This window comes from Aulonocara sp. 'chitande type north' Nkhata Bay, linkage group LG13 (genome assembly GCF_057382095.1).
Source record: "Aulonocara sp. 'chitande type north' Nkhata Bay isolate Kocher_YH1m ecotype deep benthic linkage group LG13, A_spYH_male_GT1.1, whole genome shotgun sequence".
Lineage (NCBI taxonomy): Eukaryota > Metazoa > Chordata > Actinopteri > Cichliformes > Cichlidae > Aulonocara > Aulonocara sp. 'chitande type north' Nkhata Bay.
This window is the reverse complement of record NC_141356.1, coordinates 14280190-14294797: the sequence shown is the minus strand read 5'-3', so window position 1 is coordinate 14294797 and position 14608 is coordinate 14280190. Positions and strand designations below refer to the sequence as shown.

The window sequence follows — 14608 nt, the reverse complement described above, 5'->3', positions numbered from 1 at the left end:
TGCGAAAAACACGTCAGATTTAGCGGAGCCTGATGTGACAGACGGGGGAGTGCGACGCAACCAAGACTGGGGCGGTGTTTAGGAGCAGCGGGGCTGGGGGGGAAGGTTGGATGAATATGAAGGCAGAGAAATAAAAGCCTGAACAATTCACCAAGGTGCCCTTGAGCAAGGCTAGGGCTGTATAAAGAAGCCAGTGCAGGTTTACACAGTAATAGGCGTGTGTGTAAAGCTGTTTTATTAATGCAGAAAAAAACAGGTGTGTGTGCAGAAAAACAACAAGAGTGTTTAATACTGAAATGTGGACGCCTAGCAGCATGTCTCCACTCATTTTGCTGCATGTCCAGGTGCAGAATTATGAACATTCATTCACTCAATAAAGGCCACTTGCCAAGGCCATAAAAAGATGGGGCCTTAGGGGGATGAATGTAGGGATATGTGAGGCATGTGTGGAATTTAAAAGAGGTGACTGAAAGCCATGTTACTTATCAGCAGCATGATGTGTGCAGCACTGAAGAAAAATATAACCTAAAACATCTGCAGCCTCAAGTGGCTTTCACAGCATTAAGCAACATTTCAGTTTTCAGTTTTGGTTTACCAAGGATGCAATGCACAGATTGTGAGTAATTGCCCACTTTGCACCTGCAAGACTGCATTGCAAGATATGAATGTTTGCCAGGGCTCTAGCAGGACTCTAATTAGTTTTGCAAAATCGTGTCATGAGTCTTCATAGTTTCCATAGTCTTTAAAACTGTACCATCGTTGTTTGAATTCCTTCCAGGGTAAAAATGAAGCGGTGTGTTTGCAAGGAGCCAGACACAGCATGTGACACAGAGGAATGAGATTTTCTACCTTCTCATATATACAGACAAATGCTTTATATATTTGACACAGAACCTGCAGTCTGTTTCTCCCGAGGCACAGATGACAAATGTGATTTATGTGCAAGCTTAGTTTTATTTGGAATAATTGTAGAAGAAGAGTCAGGCGTCTGCTTCATTTAACAGCAGAAACTACAAGGTGACCGCATGCACGGGGATCTGTCTTAGTGCAGGAGCACACATACCTGACAGGCTCAGTACAACACCAAGAGTGATTCACATTTTACACAAGGGAAGGATGCATTTATGTGCAGATAGCATTTAGTGTTTTCAGCACTGGAGCAGCTGAAAACACTGACAAAATATCAGACTGGTATCAGTTTTTAATAGAGAGTGAACATGTTCTGTTATCTATTAGCAAATATGTAGGACAAATATGTAGGCTTTCACTGGCTTTGTTTAATGTGTTAGACAAAAAAACCCCAATTTAACCTGTTTTGTTGACCTGTTTTCAAACAGCTGGTCTCTTTCTTTAAGTTCACTTTTGTTGAATACTTGTGCAACAACAGTTACAAAAACAGAGAACCTTTTTTTGTGATGTATCTTCATCTCTTTATCTCAAATATGAGGAAGTTTGAGAAGACTCCAAAATATCTTTACAATCTGCAGAACACAAGTGTGTTAGAGGCTAGTTTACTTGCCTCATTTAGGCCATGTTATGCAAAAGTGAACATTAATATACAGTGGGGGTGCAGATTGACTGAAAAAAGGTGGATATTGAGAAACACTCAGATGAGCAGGGTGAAAGTGATCTGTTATGCTTAAACCTTGAACATCACTGACCCCTGTTGTCGATTGTTTGTAATTTCAAGTTTCAGGCACCTCCCACCAGCTGCAAAAATGATAAACTGCACTGCTTCTGAGAGAGGACAGAGAAAGTAAATTACTCTACACTGTCTGTCCCAGTTTAATTCTCTTACAGCCTCTTACCATGGCCATTTCTGTGTCAGAAATACAAGAACTAGCGTATTACTATCATGATTTTTTTCAATGTCCTAGAAAATTACAAGGTGGCTGAGAAATAAGACTTTTTCATATACTCATAATATACTGACCTAATGATTTCAAGAAACACACAGAGGTGGAACCATACTTGCATACAGGCAGGGAAACATTTTTAAGCCATCTTAGGTTTTTAATCCTCTGGTTTGTCAAATCAAATCAAATCAAATCACTTTTATTGTCACATCACATGTGCAGGCACACTGGCACAGCACATGCGAGTGAAATTCTTGTGTGCGAGCCCCACAAGCAACAGAGATGTGCAAACACAACAACACAAACGAGCAAAATACAAGAATGGCCAACCTGAAACTAATAAATATATGTACAATATATAATAGTGTATGCATTTCTGGATGTGTATACTAAATATTTTCCTACGTGTGTGTGTGTGTGTGTGTGTGTGTGTGTGTGTGTGTGTGTATACACATTTTTACAAAGTAAATAGTAAAAAATTTTATTAAATGTTACACTTTGTTACAGTAAATGTAGAATATTAGCAAATAGTTTAAGATAAAATAAGGCTATGTGTGTGTGTCAGTTTAAAATGAGTTTGACACCTCTGATCTAAAAGAAGTGCATTGTTACTCATGTTACCAGTAGCTGTGTTAGCTTAATGTTGGCTTAACATTAGCTAATGTAACATTTGATTCCATTCAGTGCTAATGTTAAGGCAGCTTTACTGCATAAAGTCAAAAAAAAAAAGAAAAAAAAAGGGATGGAGCCACAACAAGGCCAAACACGTGGATATTATATTGGAATCTGGCCTTGTGGTTTGTTTAATTTTTAACAAAGGAAACAAAAAAGTCCAGAAACTAAGGAACCATTAATAAGAATTATAAGGTCAAATATTACTACATGTAGAGAGAGGGGTGATACATAAGGATCAACAGAGACTTGAATTATTAGCAAAGTGATGAGGACCTGACAAACCTTTGAAGATATAAAACAACTATAAGCTTTAAATATTTCTTTGAGTGAAATCAATCATCATCCAGATACTTTGGATGCTTTGAGTGTATAAAGACATACAACTGAAAGCAAATATGTGGGAATGTCAGCAGTTCAACAGCTGCAGAAAGATGTTATTTGCTGTGTCTAGCGAGCATTTGGTGGAAGTTCAGTCTATATTGTTATAGATGTGAAAACACAGTTTGTCTTCCAATTGTAGAAAAGGGTATGAAGCTTCCTTTTATGACTCTTTCAGCTGCTGCAGAGAGGAACGACTGTGGTCGGTGGTTGCAGCAGTGAATCTAATATTCTTCTTTTCTGTGGTTTTCCATCATTGTTTAAAAGGAACAATGTATTTCTGTCGAAAACTTCTCCAACTTGTTTTCTCATTAGCACATCAGCCAATGTGTCTCTGAGCTCTGCAGATAGGAATCAATCACACGCACAGGAAATCCCCTGGACTCCGGCCACGTCCTGCCCTCTTTCCCCTCTCACTCGGCCGGATCTAAATCAAACGAGCATGGCTTGGCAACAGTGGATAGGCTCTTCATCACAACTGTAACTATGGTCACACTAGGACAGTAACATCCCCATGGCTACAGGAAAATAACTGTCCTGAACATTTTTCCACTTTAAGTGGCTGCAGGAATGAAAGGAAAATTCTTTTTATGGATCAGAGAGGAAGTTCCCAACAGGAGAGAGGAGAAACTGTAGACTGTAGAAAGATGGAAAACTGATCTGAATAATTGTAGGAACTGTTACTAATTTGTTTTTATTGAATTTGACATATATTCCAAACATAAAACTTCACATCTCCAATAACAGTTCATCCATCCTTTCCCTAACTGCTTATCCAGCTGTGGTTCCTGGAGGCTGGGAGCTGAATGATAAATAATAAATTCATTAAAAATAATAAAACATGCCAATATTGTATACGTTTATCTAAAAGGAAAGTTTTAAGATAGTCTTATAAGTCTTATTGGAGCCTGATAGCCGAAGACTCTGCCCGCCACTCCTACTTTCAGAAACACGAAAACGCTGACATCTAAAAAAATTGAATAAAGATGTTTACATCTCTTTCTGAGTTGTTCTTCCCTTCCTGTAGTCGTACAAGTCAGTTTCTCCACTACTTACCTACTTTTACTGGTAAAACAGCAATCTTTCTGAGAAACTGAGAAATTTGATTTTGAAATGAAATTAAACAATTACTAGTTGACACTAATCTCATTTTCTTACAGTTTATGACCCTGTTTTTCAGAGCGGTAAGTGTTTATTTACAGGGCAAGTCTTCTCTTCTCCTTTTCCAAATGATTGACACACTCAGTCACAGATGTCCTAAATCCATGATTTCACAGTCTTTTGTCATGCGTTTATTTTTCAAGAAGGGCAAAGAAATTAAACAAAGAGTCAATCATGACTTCCTCACATCTTCTGGGGGCCCTAAGCAGGATGGAAAACCCCACTCAGCCTCCAGTTAAGCCCTTCTGTGTCTTCTGTATCATTATTTTTTTTATTCTTTTCAACTGGATATTGTTTGTGTTCCTCTATCAATCTTGAGTCTGAGTCTGGCTTACATCTGCCGAAAGTTGAAAAATATATATCAGCATTGAAATCTTTATACTGGGGGTTCTCTAAGCTCACAAGGACCGAGTGCCAAGTTAGGAAACCAACATATGATTGAAGACTTCACAAGAAAATAAATGTTTAGTCCATGTTTGAAATGTGTCAGGTCAGTGCACCAGCTGTATTTGTTAATGTCAGGGAGGGTTACACTGTTGTGATGGCTAGAAGGGCTGAAATTGAACACAGGGACACCATCCTAGCTTCAAATCACGCACTGACGACTTCACCTTGTCCTCGAGCTTAGAATAATTGATTCCAAATTAAACAATTGCTTTTCCCCTATCTTGTTGGTAAATTTCTATGTAACCTGACTTAGCAGCTACTAAACACCAGGGGGCACCAAACATCAATCTCATTTCTAACGTTTTTATTATCTCTTCCCAAGGACAATATAATTCCCCTTTCTTTTTTATTATCCACTCTCCCGCTGTACGTCAGTGTGTGTGTGTTTTAGTGTGTCTTCTTTCTTTTTTATGTCGGTGAAATGGCTGCAATAGCTCTCAATCTGTAGCCATTTTTGAGGCACATCTGTGTTATTAAACACCTCACAGCTGGTAGTGAAAAACATTAATATGAGCACGGAGAGGAAGCTGATGGGCAGCAAACCAAATACCAAATGCACCTTCTCTGTATCCTGCATGTCCGCATAATCCTTACTCATCCCTGTCCCTCCGCACCACTTAGTTATTGCACTGTTTAATTATAAACAAACTGTCAAAATCAATATTGGTTTATTTATTTTTTTCATTTTTCCCCTCAAAGTGGGTTTTTTGTGTAAGACAATCAATAATCCTACTTTGGCCCTTGGGGGGAGGTTAAAAACGATCTATAATAGGATTCAACTCAAGCAGCAGGAATAACAACGAGCCAAACCAATTTCCCACAGGCTAACAGTGAGGTTTAACACCACAGTTTGCTGTCCCTTGTAGCTTAAAACCATGAAATTTGAACACAGAAGTGACAGTTTGCGTTTATTAGGCCTTTCAGCCTAGAAGTGTTTTAAAAGAATGATGACATGTAACTTTCATTTGTATTTATTCACTCAGAAACATCACCAGGGATGAAAGCATCTAGTTAAAGTTACAACACTGACAGTCCTGACACCGCACTGTGACAATTAATTTTCTACTTCATGTCCTGCCAGAAAGTTAATGAATATGGATATGGAAAAGGTGCACACCCCCATACCTTGTCATTTATCTCATCTTATGAGGCGAAGCAGAACCCAGATCAGTATTCTCATCGGAAGACATTTGATAAATACTCTCCCTAATTTAGAAGCAAAGCAGATGGTCTTGTTGCTGGCAATAGAGTTGCGAAATTGGGGCAGAGAAATAAGTGTATGTCAGCAGCAGAAGCATCAGCAGCAGCAAGGTGCTCTGTGAAGAGCAGGAGGTAGTGCTGCGTGTCCCAGGAGGGGTGTAGAAAGGGAAAAACCAGCCTGCAATAAAACAGCTGTTTCCGCAAGAAATGGCTGGCTGCCGGAATACCTGCTCCGCTCAGATAAAACCAAGTCCAAATAAGAGTTCTTTCTAAGCCAAATGTACTCTTTACATACCCGAAGGCACTAGAAATGAATTTGAATGTTCTTTTTTTGTTTTTTTTTTAAAGTAGGCTGTTAAAATCATTTAATGTTGTTGATTAATGTGCCTAGTGTGAAGTAACAAACCCACATAAAATCAGTCCCAATCATATGCAGCTGATGGATCTTTTACACTGTAAGATATACTCGGTGTTTTTGCTGAACACTGCAGGCTTTCATTTATCTTTTTCAGAGAGTCATCTTCTTTTTTTCTTCTTCTTCATTTTAAAATTTCCTAAATCAGTGAACACCAAAGTTTGGATGCTTGGTGTGCGGATCTGTTCCTAACCTCAACTAAACAGTTTCAAGTCTTGAGGTAAGTATCACTCATGTGAATGTTGCTCCTGAATGGCTTATGGGGATCATAGGAAATAAGAAAAAAAGCTCCAGAAAAGCATCTAAATTGATGTTTGCAAGCTGTTCTGGTGCGATAACGTCACCAGCTGTCTTATGTGTCAACTTACGGTAATTATCATTTAGGTTTAAGACATTTTTGCACCAAGTAAGGTTCTCAGACTCAGCGATTTCTTCTGAGCTCACTGTCTTAGAGGTTGCTCTATTTACATTTCAAAATAATATTTCATCAGTTATATTTGTATTAATGATATTTGTAAATGTCATCATGTAAGGTTGTGTTACATTGGTGCTAATTTAAGCTTTTGACCAAACAAAGATTTATTTATAAGTGAGTAGTCAAGGATGTAAAATGTGTGTTTTTGTTGTAGCCTTTACTCCTGGCCTATACTTTCTTATAGACACCTGCCACCACCAGTATGTGTGAGTGTAGTGGTAACAGTACTCACCTATGAAACTAGGGCGTGTGCACCTGTAGGTAGTAGGTCCATATAATGTGTTTTAGACCCTTTCAAGAAGACAGAAGTAATATTATGTGAATGACTTATTTGTAATAGCTGAAGTCTGTGTGTGCTTTTTGATCTTTGACAGTTGCTCCTTGTCTTGTTCAAGCATCATCATGGTGTCAGTCAGCAAAATGTTTGCACTACACAGTCCCCGTGTGGTTTAATGTTACACAGGTGGACACTGATACTGGACCATAAGTAATGCATCACAAGAAGCATCACGATCACCCTCTGATAAAATTAATTTGTCACAACAGTGTTACAAGAACTTAATGTCATAAAAAGGATCTTTTTTAACCAAACTATGATATTTTCTTTGATATACACAAACTTAAAAAAGCAGCAAGTGAAAATCAAAGCAACACTGAGTGAAAGCAAAACTTAACTGTGGTCACAGATGAAGCTTGAACTCCAGTTCATGGTTGAAAGTCGGGTGTGTTCGTGTCACCTTCCTCCGTGGTCACATTTCTAATCTTTTTGTTGCTTCAGGAATGCTAAAAGAAATCGGAGCAGCAAATCTGGTGATCTTTCAGGTGGGAGACTTATTTAATTTAAAGCTGCTTTCTTTTTTATTTTGGCTACTTGGGGGAAAGATTAACTCTTGTTCTGAGTAGTTTTGTAAAGAAACTATTTTCTGTGTATCAAACTACACCTGCAGTTACTATGGAGGTTGTAGACACCCCTGTTGCTCTGGTCAGCTGAGCTGCTATGTTAGCTAGCTTGCTGTATACTTGTTGATGTAGATGTTGACATTAGACTGTATGGTCATATACAATAACCTATGGCTACAAAAAAGTCACACAGACTAGTGCTAAAGCCAACAACAGTAGCCCACAATCACATTGGTCAAGGTCAAATTTATTTATATTGCACATTTCAAACAGCTGATGCTGCACAAAGTGCTTAACAATGTAAAAATGGCATTAAAAAGCAACAATGTAATACAATAACAACAATAAAAAACAATAATAGGACAATAAAAGAATTAAAACACTAACTAAAACTAATTCAAATAAGACCAAAATGCTTGGGTCATAGTGTGTTAAAAGCCAGGGCATAGAAATGTGTCTTTAGTAATGATTTAAATTGCTCAAGTGTTTGTGCAGATCTAATATTTAAGGGGAGACTATTCCAAAGTCTGGGACCTGCCACAGAGAAGGATCTATCACCACGGGATTTGAGATAAGTCCGTGGGATGGACAGCATTAGTTTTGAGCTAGACCTCATGGTTTTACCTGGAGCATAGGCAGAGAGGAGCTCAGACAGGTAAGAAGGGGCTCGGGCATTAAGTGACTTATTAAAAACAAAAAGTAAAAGTTTAAATTGGATCCTGTAGGAGAAAGGAAGCCAGTGTAAAGAAGCTAAAACTGGGGTTATATGCTCTCTCCGTTTGGTACCAGTTAGCAGGCAAGCAGCTGAATTTTGAAGACGATGGATGATGGCCTGATCTAGACCATAATACAATGAATTGCAGTAGTCTAATCTGCAAGTAAGGAAAAGGTGAATAACACGCTCAAAGACGTTAGCTGGGAGGTATGGCTTTACCTTGGCTAGCTGTCTTAACTGAAAAAAGCAGGTGAGCAAAACATTGATGACATAGGGTGGCCATGCTTTGCACGAGGTATGATCAAAACGTCCAGGTCCATAAAAATATCTACTTAAATCTGGCCAGTCTTATCTTTAGAGCTCTCATTGTAAGTGATGTTATGTCTCTGTGCGTCTGTGTTGGATCTCCCCCATTGTGCCAGAAGACCAACTCTTCAACTTGTTTTTATTTTTATTTTTGGGAAGTGGGTGAAGCTGAAGGGAGGAAGATCTGGGGTACAGCTGGTGAAAGAAGAATGTGCTGGTGTGACCCACTCCTCAGCTGTTGCAGCATGACCTGAATCTCATCACCAGCCGTGATCCTTTCACATGAACTTCAGGTCAGTTTGATACACTTGCTCTCTGCACAAGTTAGAAGTTTATGGTGAAATCGCTGAGCACACAGTATAAGTGGTCACAAAGGGACTTCTCTGCTAAAAACAGCTGAGAGAAGCTGTCTGTACATGCCTGAACAGACTTTGAACTGAATTACAGCCAAATTTTAATCAGGCAGGGTTTTTGACGTTTATTAACCTGCTGGTAAAATCTATATTCTCCACTAATTATTAAGAGTCATTTATGACCGTTTACGAGCTCTGTAGATGTTCCTGTTCCATCATCTGCTGACTGCTAACTTTGCCTGACTGTTTGTTTTGCAGGAAGGACAGTGTGCAGTGGATTTATCAGAGCTTGTATTATTAAATAGTTACATATTCCTGCTGAAAACAGCTTTTTGGTGAGGGCAGTGAGATCGAACCTTGCAGCAAATAAGCTGTAAACCCCAAAACTGCAAGATCAAAGATACTCACAAAGCTGCACAGTTAGTAATAATTTGGAGTCCTTTTTTGTATTACACACCTGAACACAGAATACCCTTAGCTTTTATGTATTAGTATAATTTAGCCAATAAATGCATTTTTGGCAAATTTTGTCCGTGCCTTTTTGTAGCTGGGGAAGACATTTGGATACAAATAACTCACTGCAGTGTTGAGACTCACCTTGTTAAACACCAGGTGTCTACACACATATGTAACTGCTGTAACCAATATCTCAAGTTGAAACAGTGTTATTCTCTTCATCACACTGTGGCAGAGTAATATCTTGCTTTAGATGTTTCGGTTTGAGGATTATCGTCTTTTGGCTTGCTGCATGGTTTTTCTGAGCCCTCGGGGAACGCAGATGCAAATCTTGGCTTTGTTTTTCAAAAGCACCGCGTGGCTCTAAAGAACATCTTTGTGTCTTTAAAGCCTTCAGAGTGAGATGGAGTTATAAATCAGGCAGACAGTTTGGGGAATTAGGCCTCCGTTGTGTCAGTCCGGTTTTAATGTTGCTGTCATATCTGTCTTTGAATCGACTCAGATGCATCCAAATGTGTCCAACCAATGCACCGAGAGCTTAGGTGGAAAGAAAGAGGTTAGTTTCTTATTTGAAAGCATCTTTTCTCAGCTGTAGATATTTTGCACTTTAAATCAACACTGATTGATCTCTGAAATAAAAGGACAGACTGTAGGATTACACATCTTTTACTGTTTCCAGCTGGTTTTGAAATGTACGATACATAGATAATAACTATTTGAGTAATAAAGTGTACCAGTGATTGCTAGAATGAATTCGGTGGGGGTTGTTATGCTGTCTCCAATTTGTCTCGGGGCAATTGTTCTAGAAAAAATTACCATTTTGCTGCAGTTTTATTAGCGATCATTCCCCGCGGTTACCCTTTCTCATGATAAGTTTCTGTGAAGTGCGCGAGTGTGTGCGTGCGTGAAAAACTTCTGTCGAAAATGAGTAACAAAATTGGATTTTGACATTATGGTTGAATTTACTCAGCCTTGAAAAACTAAACAGCCAGTGTTGGATTTTGCTGAAAAGAATTAAGAGCTTCTTTGAGTAACCAGAAAATTAGCTATTTTTTTCATCAAAGACACAAGAAATAATAGAAAGACAATCATATGGATAACAGACTTTCAGCCTCACTGGGTAATGCTGTGAGTAATAACGTGTCCTTTACAAGGCATGCATTTTGTTTTGACATAAGCAGCACACATATACAGTGTGCATGAATATCCTTGGTGGCCTAATTACTGGATATCAAGGTCATTCTGCATGATGTCCAGGGCCAAAAAGGTCCACATTCACAACACTTCTTCTAGATTTGCTGGGGGAATATCAGGAGACAGCTGGCGGTCAGGAAAATGCAGAAAGATGGTGGGTTTTCCCTGTTTTCCTCCAAAACATGTGCAGTTTTTGTTTTACTGGCGAAGTTTGCTGTAGTTGCAGATAGCCAAAGATTTCAGTGATCAGTGACACTGAAAAAAAGCTACAAGAATTAAGTTTCTAAATGGAAGAAAGAAAAATAATTAAAATAAATGTAAAGGAACCCCTATACCCGATTACTTACAGTACAGCACATGGTGCATTATTTTTGACTTGGAAATACAATAACTCTCTCTCTCCACCCTCTCTCTCGCTATCTCTGTATAGATTTAGGTAAGGAAAGTAGTGTAGGTATGCATGCCATCGGGATAATTATTGTAAAAGGAAAATATTTCTACTGTGCGCAAAATGTCTTTCTTCATTCTTCCTTCTTTCATTGTTCGTCTCGAACATGCGCTTCAGGTGTAGAAACGCGCTGAGATAGTCGGTGTTGCAGACGAATGTCACCGGCTTTGTCTCTGCTGCATGCCGTTTAAAGGGAACTGCCCCTTTAACCGCGTGGCCGTACTGCTCATGCTCGGGGCTTTGTGCTGGAGTTTCCCCCTGTCAGAAACTAGCTGTGTGGACTGAAGAGCGAGAGCAGCAGGCAGGAGAAAGAAGCAGAAGAAGCGACGATCCGGGGGGAGCTGCGGCTGTCGCATCCTCGGAGGAGGACAAACCCAGAGGGGAGGGCGCGTCTTTGTCTGGGAACACATCCAGCAGGAGAGAAGCGCACGGTCGTCTGAGCTCCGTGGTTTGATTTTATCTCCTGGATTACAGCTTTTCCCCGCTGAGAGAGCATCATCCGGTCACGATCGCTTGTATTCATTGGAAACTGCACACTGGAAGTTATCTGGAAGAGTTGCTTGGACGCGCGTAAGGGGGCTTTCGATGTGAAAGTGGATGAATACGAGAGGAAATGCGTTCACGGGCTTTTTAACGTCGGAGCAGTTTCCATCAAAGTTTCACCTCTTTGTCCCGTCCCGCAGCTTCTCTCGTGCAGCTCGGCATGTTCTGACAGCGTAACTGCTGTTTTCCTGCGCCTTTCCCACAGGCGTCACAGGTAAGCTGCTTGAGCCAAGTGACACCTCAGCTCATGACAACACATCACCTCACAGCCTAACGTGACGGCTCGCTTTCTCTCAGCTTGCAGCCTCCGAAAAAACAAGTCTACCCGCGTCCATCATGGTCCTTGTTAGCGGGACACGTCTGCTCACCTGGACCAGGTCTTCACAGAGCAGGTCCCGGGAAGTGTTGAAAATATACCTGGGAATACTGATGATGCTTCATCTCGTGGTCCACGCGGAAGCCTCCTCGGTGTCCAAGTCTTGTGATAAAAGCTGTTTTTCAGGGAAGTGTATTAACGGAACCTGCGTGTGTGACCACGGCTGGGTCGGGGATCAGTGCCAGCACTGTCAGGGAAGATTCAAGTAAGTTGGTCGACAGCTTGCGTGAATTTACAGTTCAAATCGTACCTGTTGTACTGTTTCTCATATCACTGTTGTGGTGATCAAAGGCCAAAACATGCAGGGTCTAAACTCTGCTAATGGTTACTACATCTTCTTTTCTTTGTAATATTAGTTAACTAATCTCACTCTTCGGGGATTAAGTGTAAAATGTTCACCTGCGTTTAAACCCAAGCACTGTGGATGATACTTGGCTCTATTGTCAGAGTGTATGAGGGTAAATTAATGCCACAGCAAAACAAAGACTGAGCACCCTGATATTATGCATTCATATTTTATGTAAAAAATTGGTAGAAGTTGGTAGACAGGAATATTAAATGTAATCTACAATAGTAAGTCATGGTTATGCATGAGTGTAATGTACTGCACAGCTTTGTTTGGTTTGGTTGGCTACATGAGTGTAAACATATTTCTAAAAGGAGGACATTAAGTTTTAAAGCCCAGAAATCAGACTGGTCACTGCTTTAGAGCTGCTGGCACGAGTCTCATACAGCTGGCATCAACCAAGTGATTCAGTGATGCCTTGCCTGTGATGTTTTCTGAGACAAATTTGATTTGGTTGCAAAGCTGAATTTTGAGTGCGTTTGAGTAGTAAGTGAAAAAGTAAGAAGCGACCATACTTCTTGAGAAAACTTAAAGCTGACTTAAGACGTTAAGTTCTGATTAACGTCTCCAGAGAGTCTGAACGGGTTCTGCTAAAATATTTATAAAGACACAAGCCTGACCCGAAAAAAAAGGAAGAGAAGAAAAGAATAGGCATTGTTTTGTAGAAGCACTAATTAGTACAAACCACTGTCACCTGCTCAGCCACAGGCAGGAGAAGATGGTACAACCACAGAATACAGTGCTAGTGTGTACTCTAGAAAGGATTGCAGCAACAGTTAAGTTTAATAATACATCCGAGTGGGGACATACGTGTCTGCGTGCATGTGTGCAAAAAGACAGTATGCAATAATTTCAAATATGGTTCATACGGACCACATGTTTTTTTTGTTTTTTTTTGTGTCACTTGCCCAGAACTGGCACCAGAGTAGGTCCCTGGTACACCTGTCTCAGCGGGCTGACTTGATCATTTGATCTCTTCATCTTCATACATGTTCTGAATTGTTCTTAGTCTGGTTTCATTGGGAAACCGTTACAGGAGAAAAGGTGGAGATTCAGAGAGGGTAAAGAAATTCCAGCCCCACAACTCATTCAGTATTATATATAGATATGAAAACATCCCTTCTGAGAAGTTTAGGTGTAGAAACATAATCTGTACCACTGTATTTCATAGCACATTATCTTTTAATGCATTAACGATGTAGTAGTAGACTGCAACTGATTTTTTTTATTTTAATCTTTTGATCTTATGCTGCATCTATGTTCAGCAAAAAGTTTTTAAAGGTACAGGCAATGGCACATGCATATTTTGTCATTAAAATCCCTTTTAGTATTGCACGTAATGAAACCTCTAATAAGTGGAGCCAAGTGAAGAATGACACTTGGAAGGGAAATTACACAGCAAAGAGCAGATACTGGGGGGAAAAGTCAGTCCACCCACTGCCTGTTCAACTGGTTTATTCCCTCTTGACTTTTATAGCAATATGGAAGCCCCACATCACATATGCATGATGATAAAAGTGAAACATTTTATATGAAAACAATGTGTTTGCTGTTCATAAAAGCACACTAGTATAGTCACTGATGTCTAGGTCAGGTTAGGCAGGAATTGCTCTGCAAAATGCTTCCAGCTACAGAACATTATTCTGATAAGCCTTCCTGGGGAGTTTGTGTACGTGACAAAGAGGCAACTTAATCAAATGTTAGATTAAAAGTCTTCTATAAAGGAGGTGTTTCATGCTTGACTTAGAAAAACTGCTTTAGGTATCATAAAAAAACAAACAAACTTGGAACAGATATCCCCCTCTCTCTGCCTGGAGAGCAGCTTAAATGGTCAGATCCCCTCTCCCTCCTTGCTCTGTGGCAATATTCACCCCTCATATCGTCCTGAAGGAACAAGCATACCTTGTCATGGTCACCTGCAGCCTGCTCTGTTGAGTATGGATGAAGAAATGGCAGGATATCAGTCTGGTATTTTCTCTCTAGAGGACAGTATCGATTCCTCAATCAATACGAATGTTGCAAGAGCACTGGGCAAGACAAAACTGCAGGGATGAGCTTTTCTTCTTAGCGTCCGCTTGATATCATTCACTAATACAGAGTGCTTCTTATATACAAGCAATGGGAAATGATGGGAGTGCTCGATTAAAAAGGTAGAACAGCTGTGCCATCAAATTGCCCAATGAAGTGAAAGCGTATCATTGATGATAGTTCTGAGCTATCAGTCTACAGCATGTTTAACCCTTACATGACCACTTTACAAGTATACAACTAATAAGGGCTTGCTAAGCAGAGGCTTACGGTGTCAGGAGGTCCCTGCAGCAGATTGCATCTGTTTGGACTGTTTACATTTCTTGTTTGAATGTT

The 14608-nt window shown here is 39.9% G+C and overlaps 1 protein-coding gene across 2 annotated transcripts in view; it reads left to right on the top strand.

The window, feature by feature from the left end:
- Positions 1-11253: 11253 nt before the first annotated feature.
- atrnl1a (attractin-like 1a) overlaps positions 11254-14608 on the top strand; it is a 329857-nt gene continuing 326502 nt past the window's right edge. For both annotated transcript variants that reach the window (XM_086258788.1, XM_086258787.1), the window contains exons 1-2: positions 11254-11736; positions 11820-12103. In XM_086258788.1, coding sequence (XP_086114914.1) covers positions 11859-12103 — 245 coding nt within the window. In that variant the 5' untranslated portion in view covers positions 11254-11736; positions 11820-11858. The remainder of the gene's footprint in view (positions 11737-11819; positions 12104-14608) is intronic.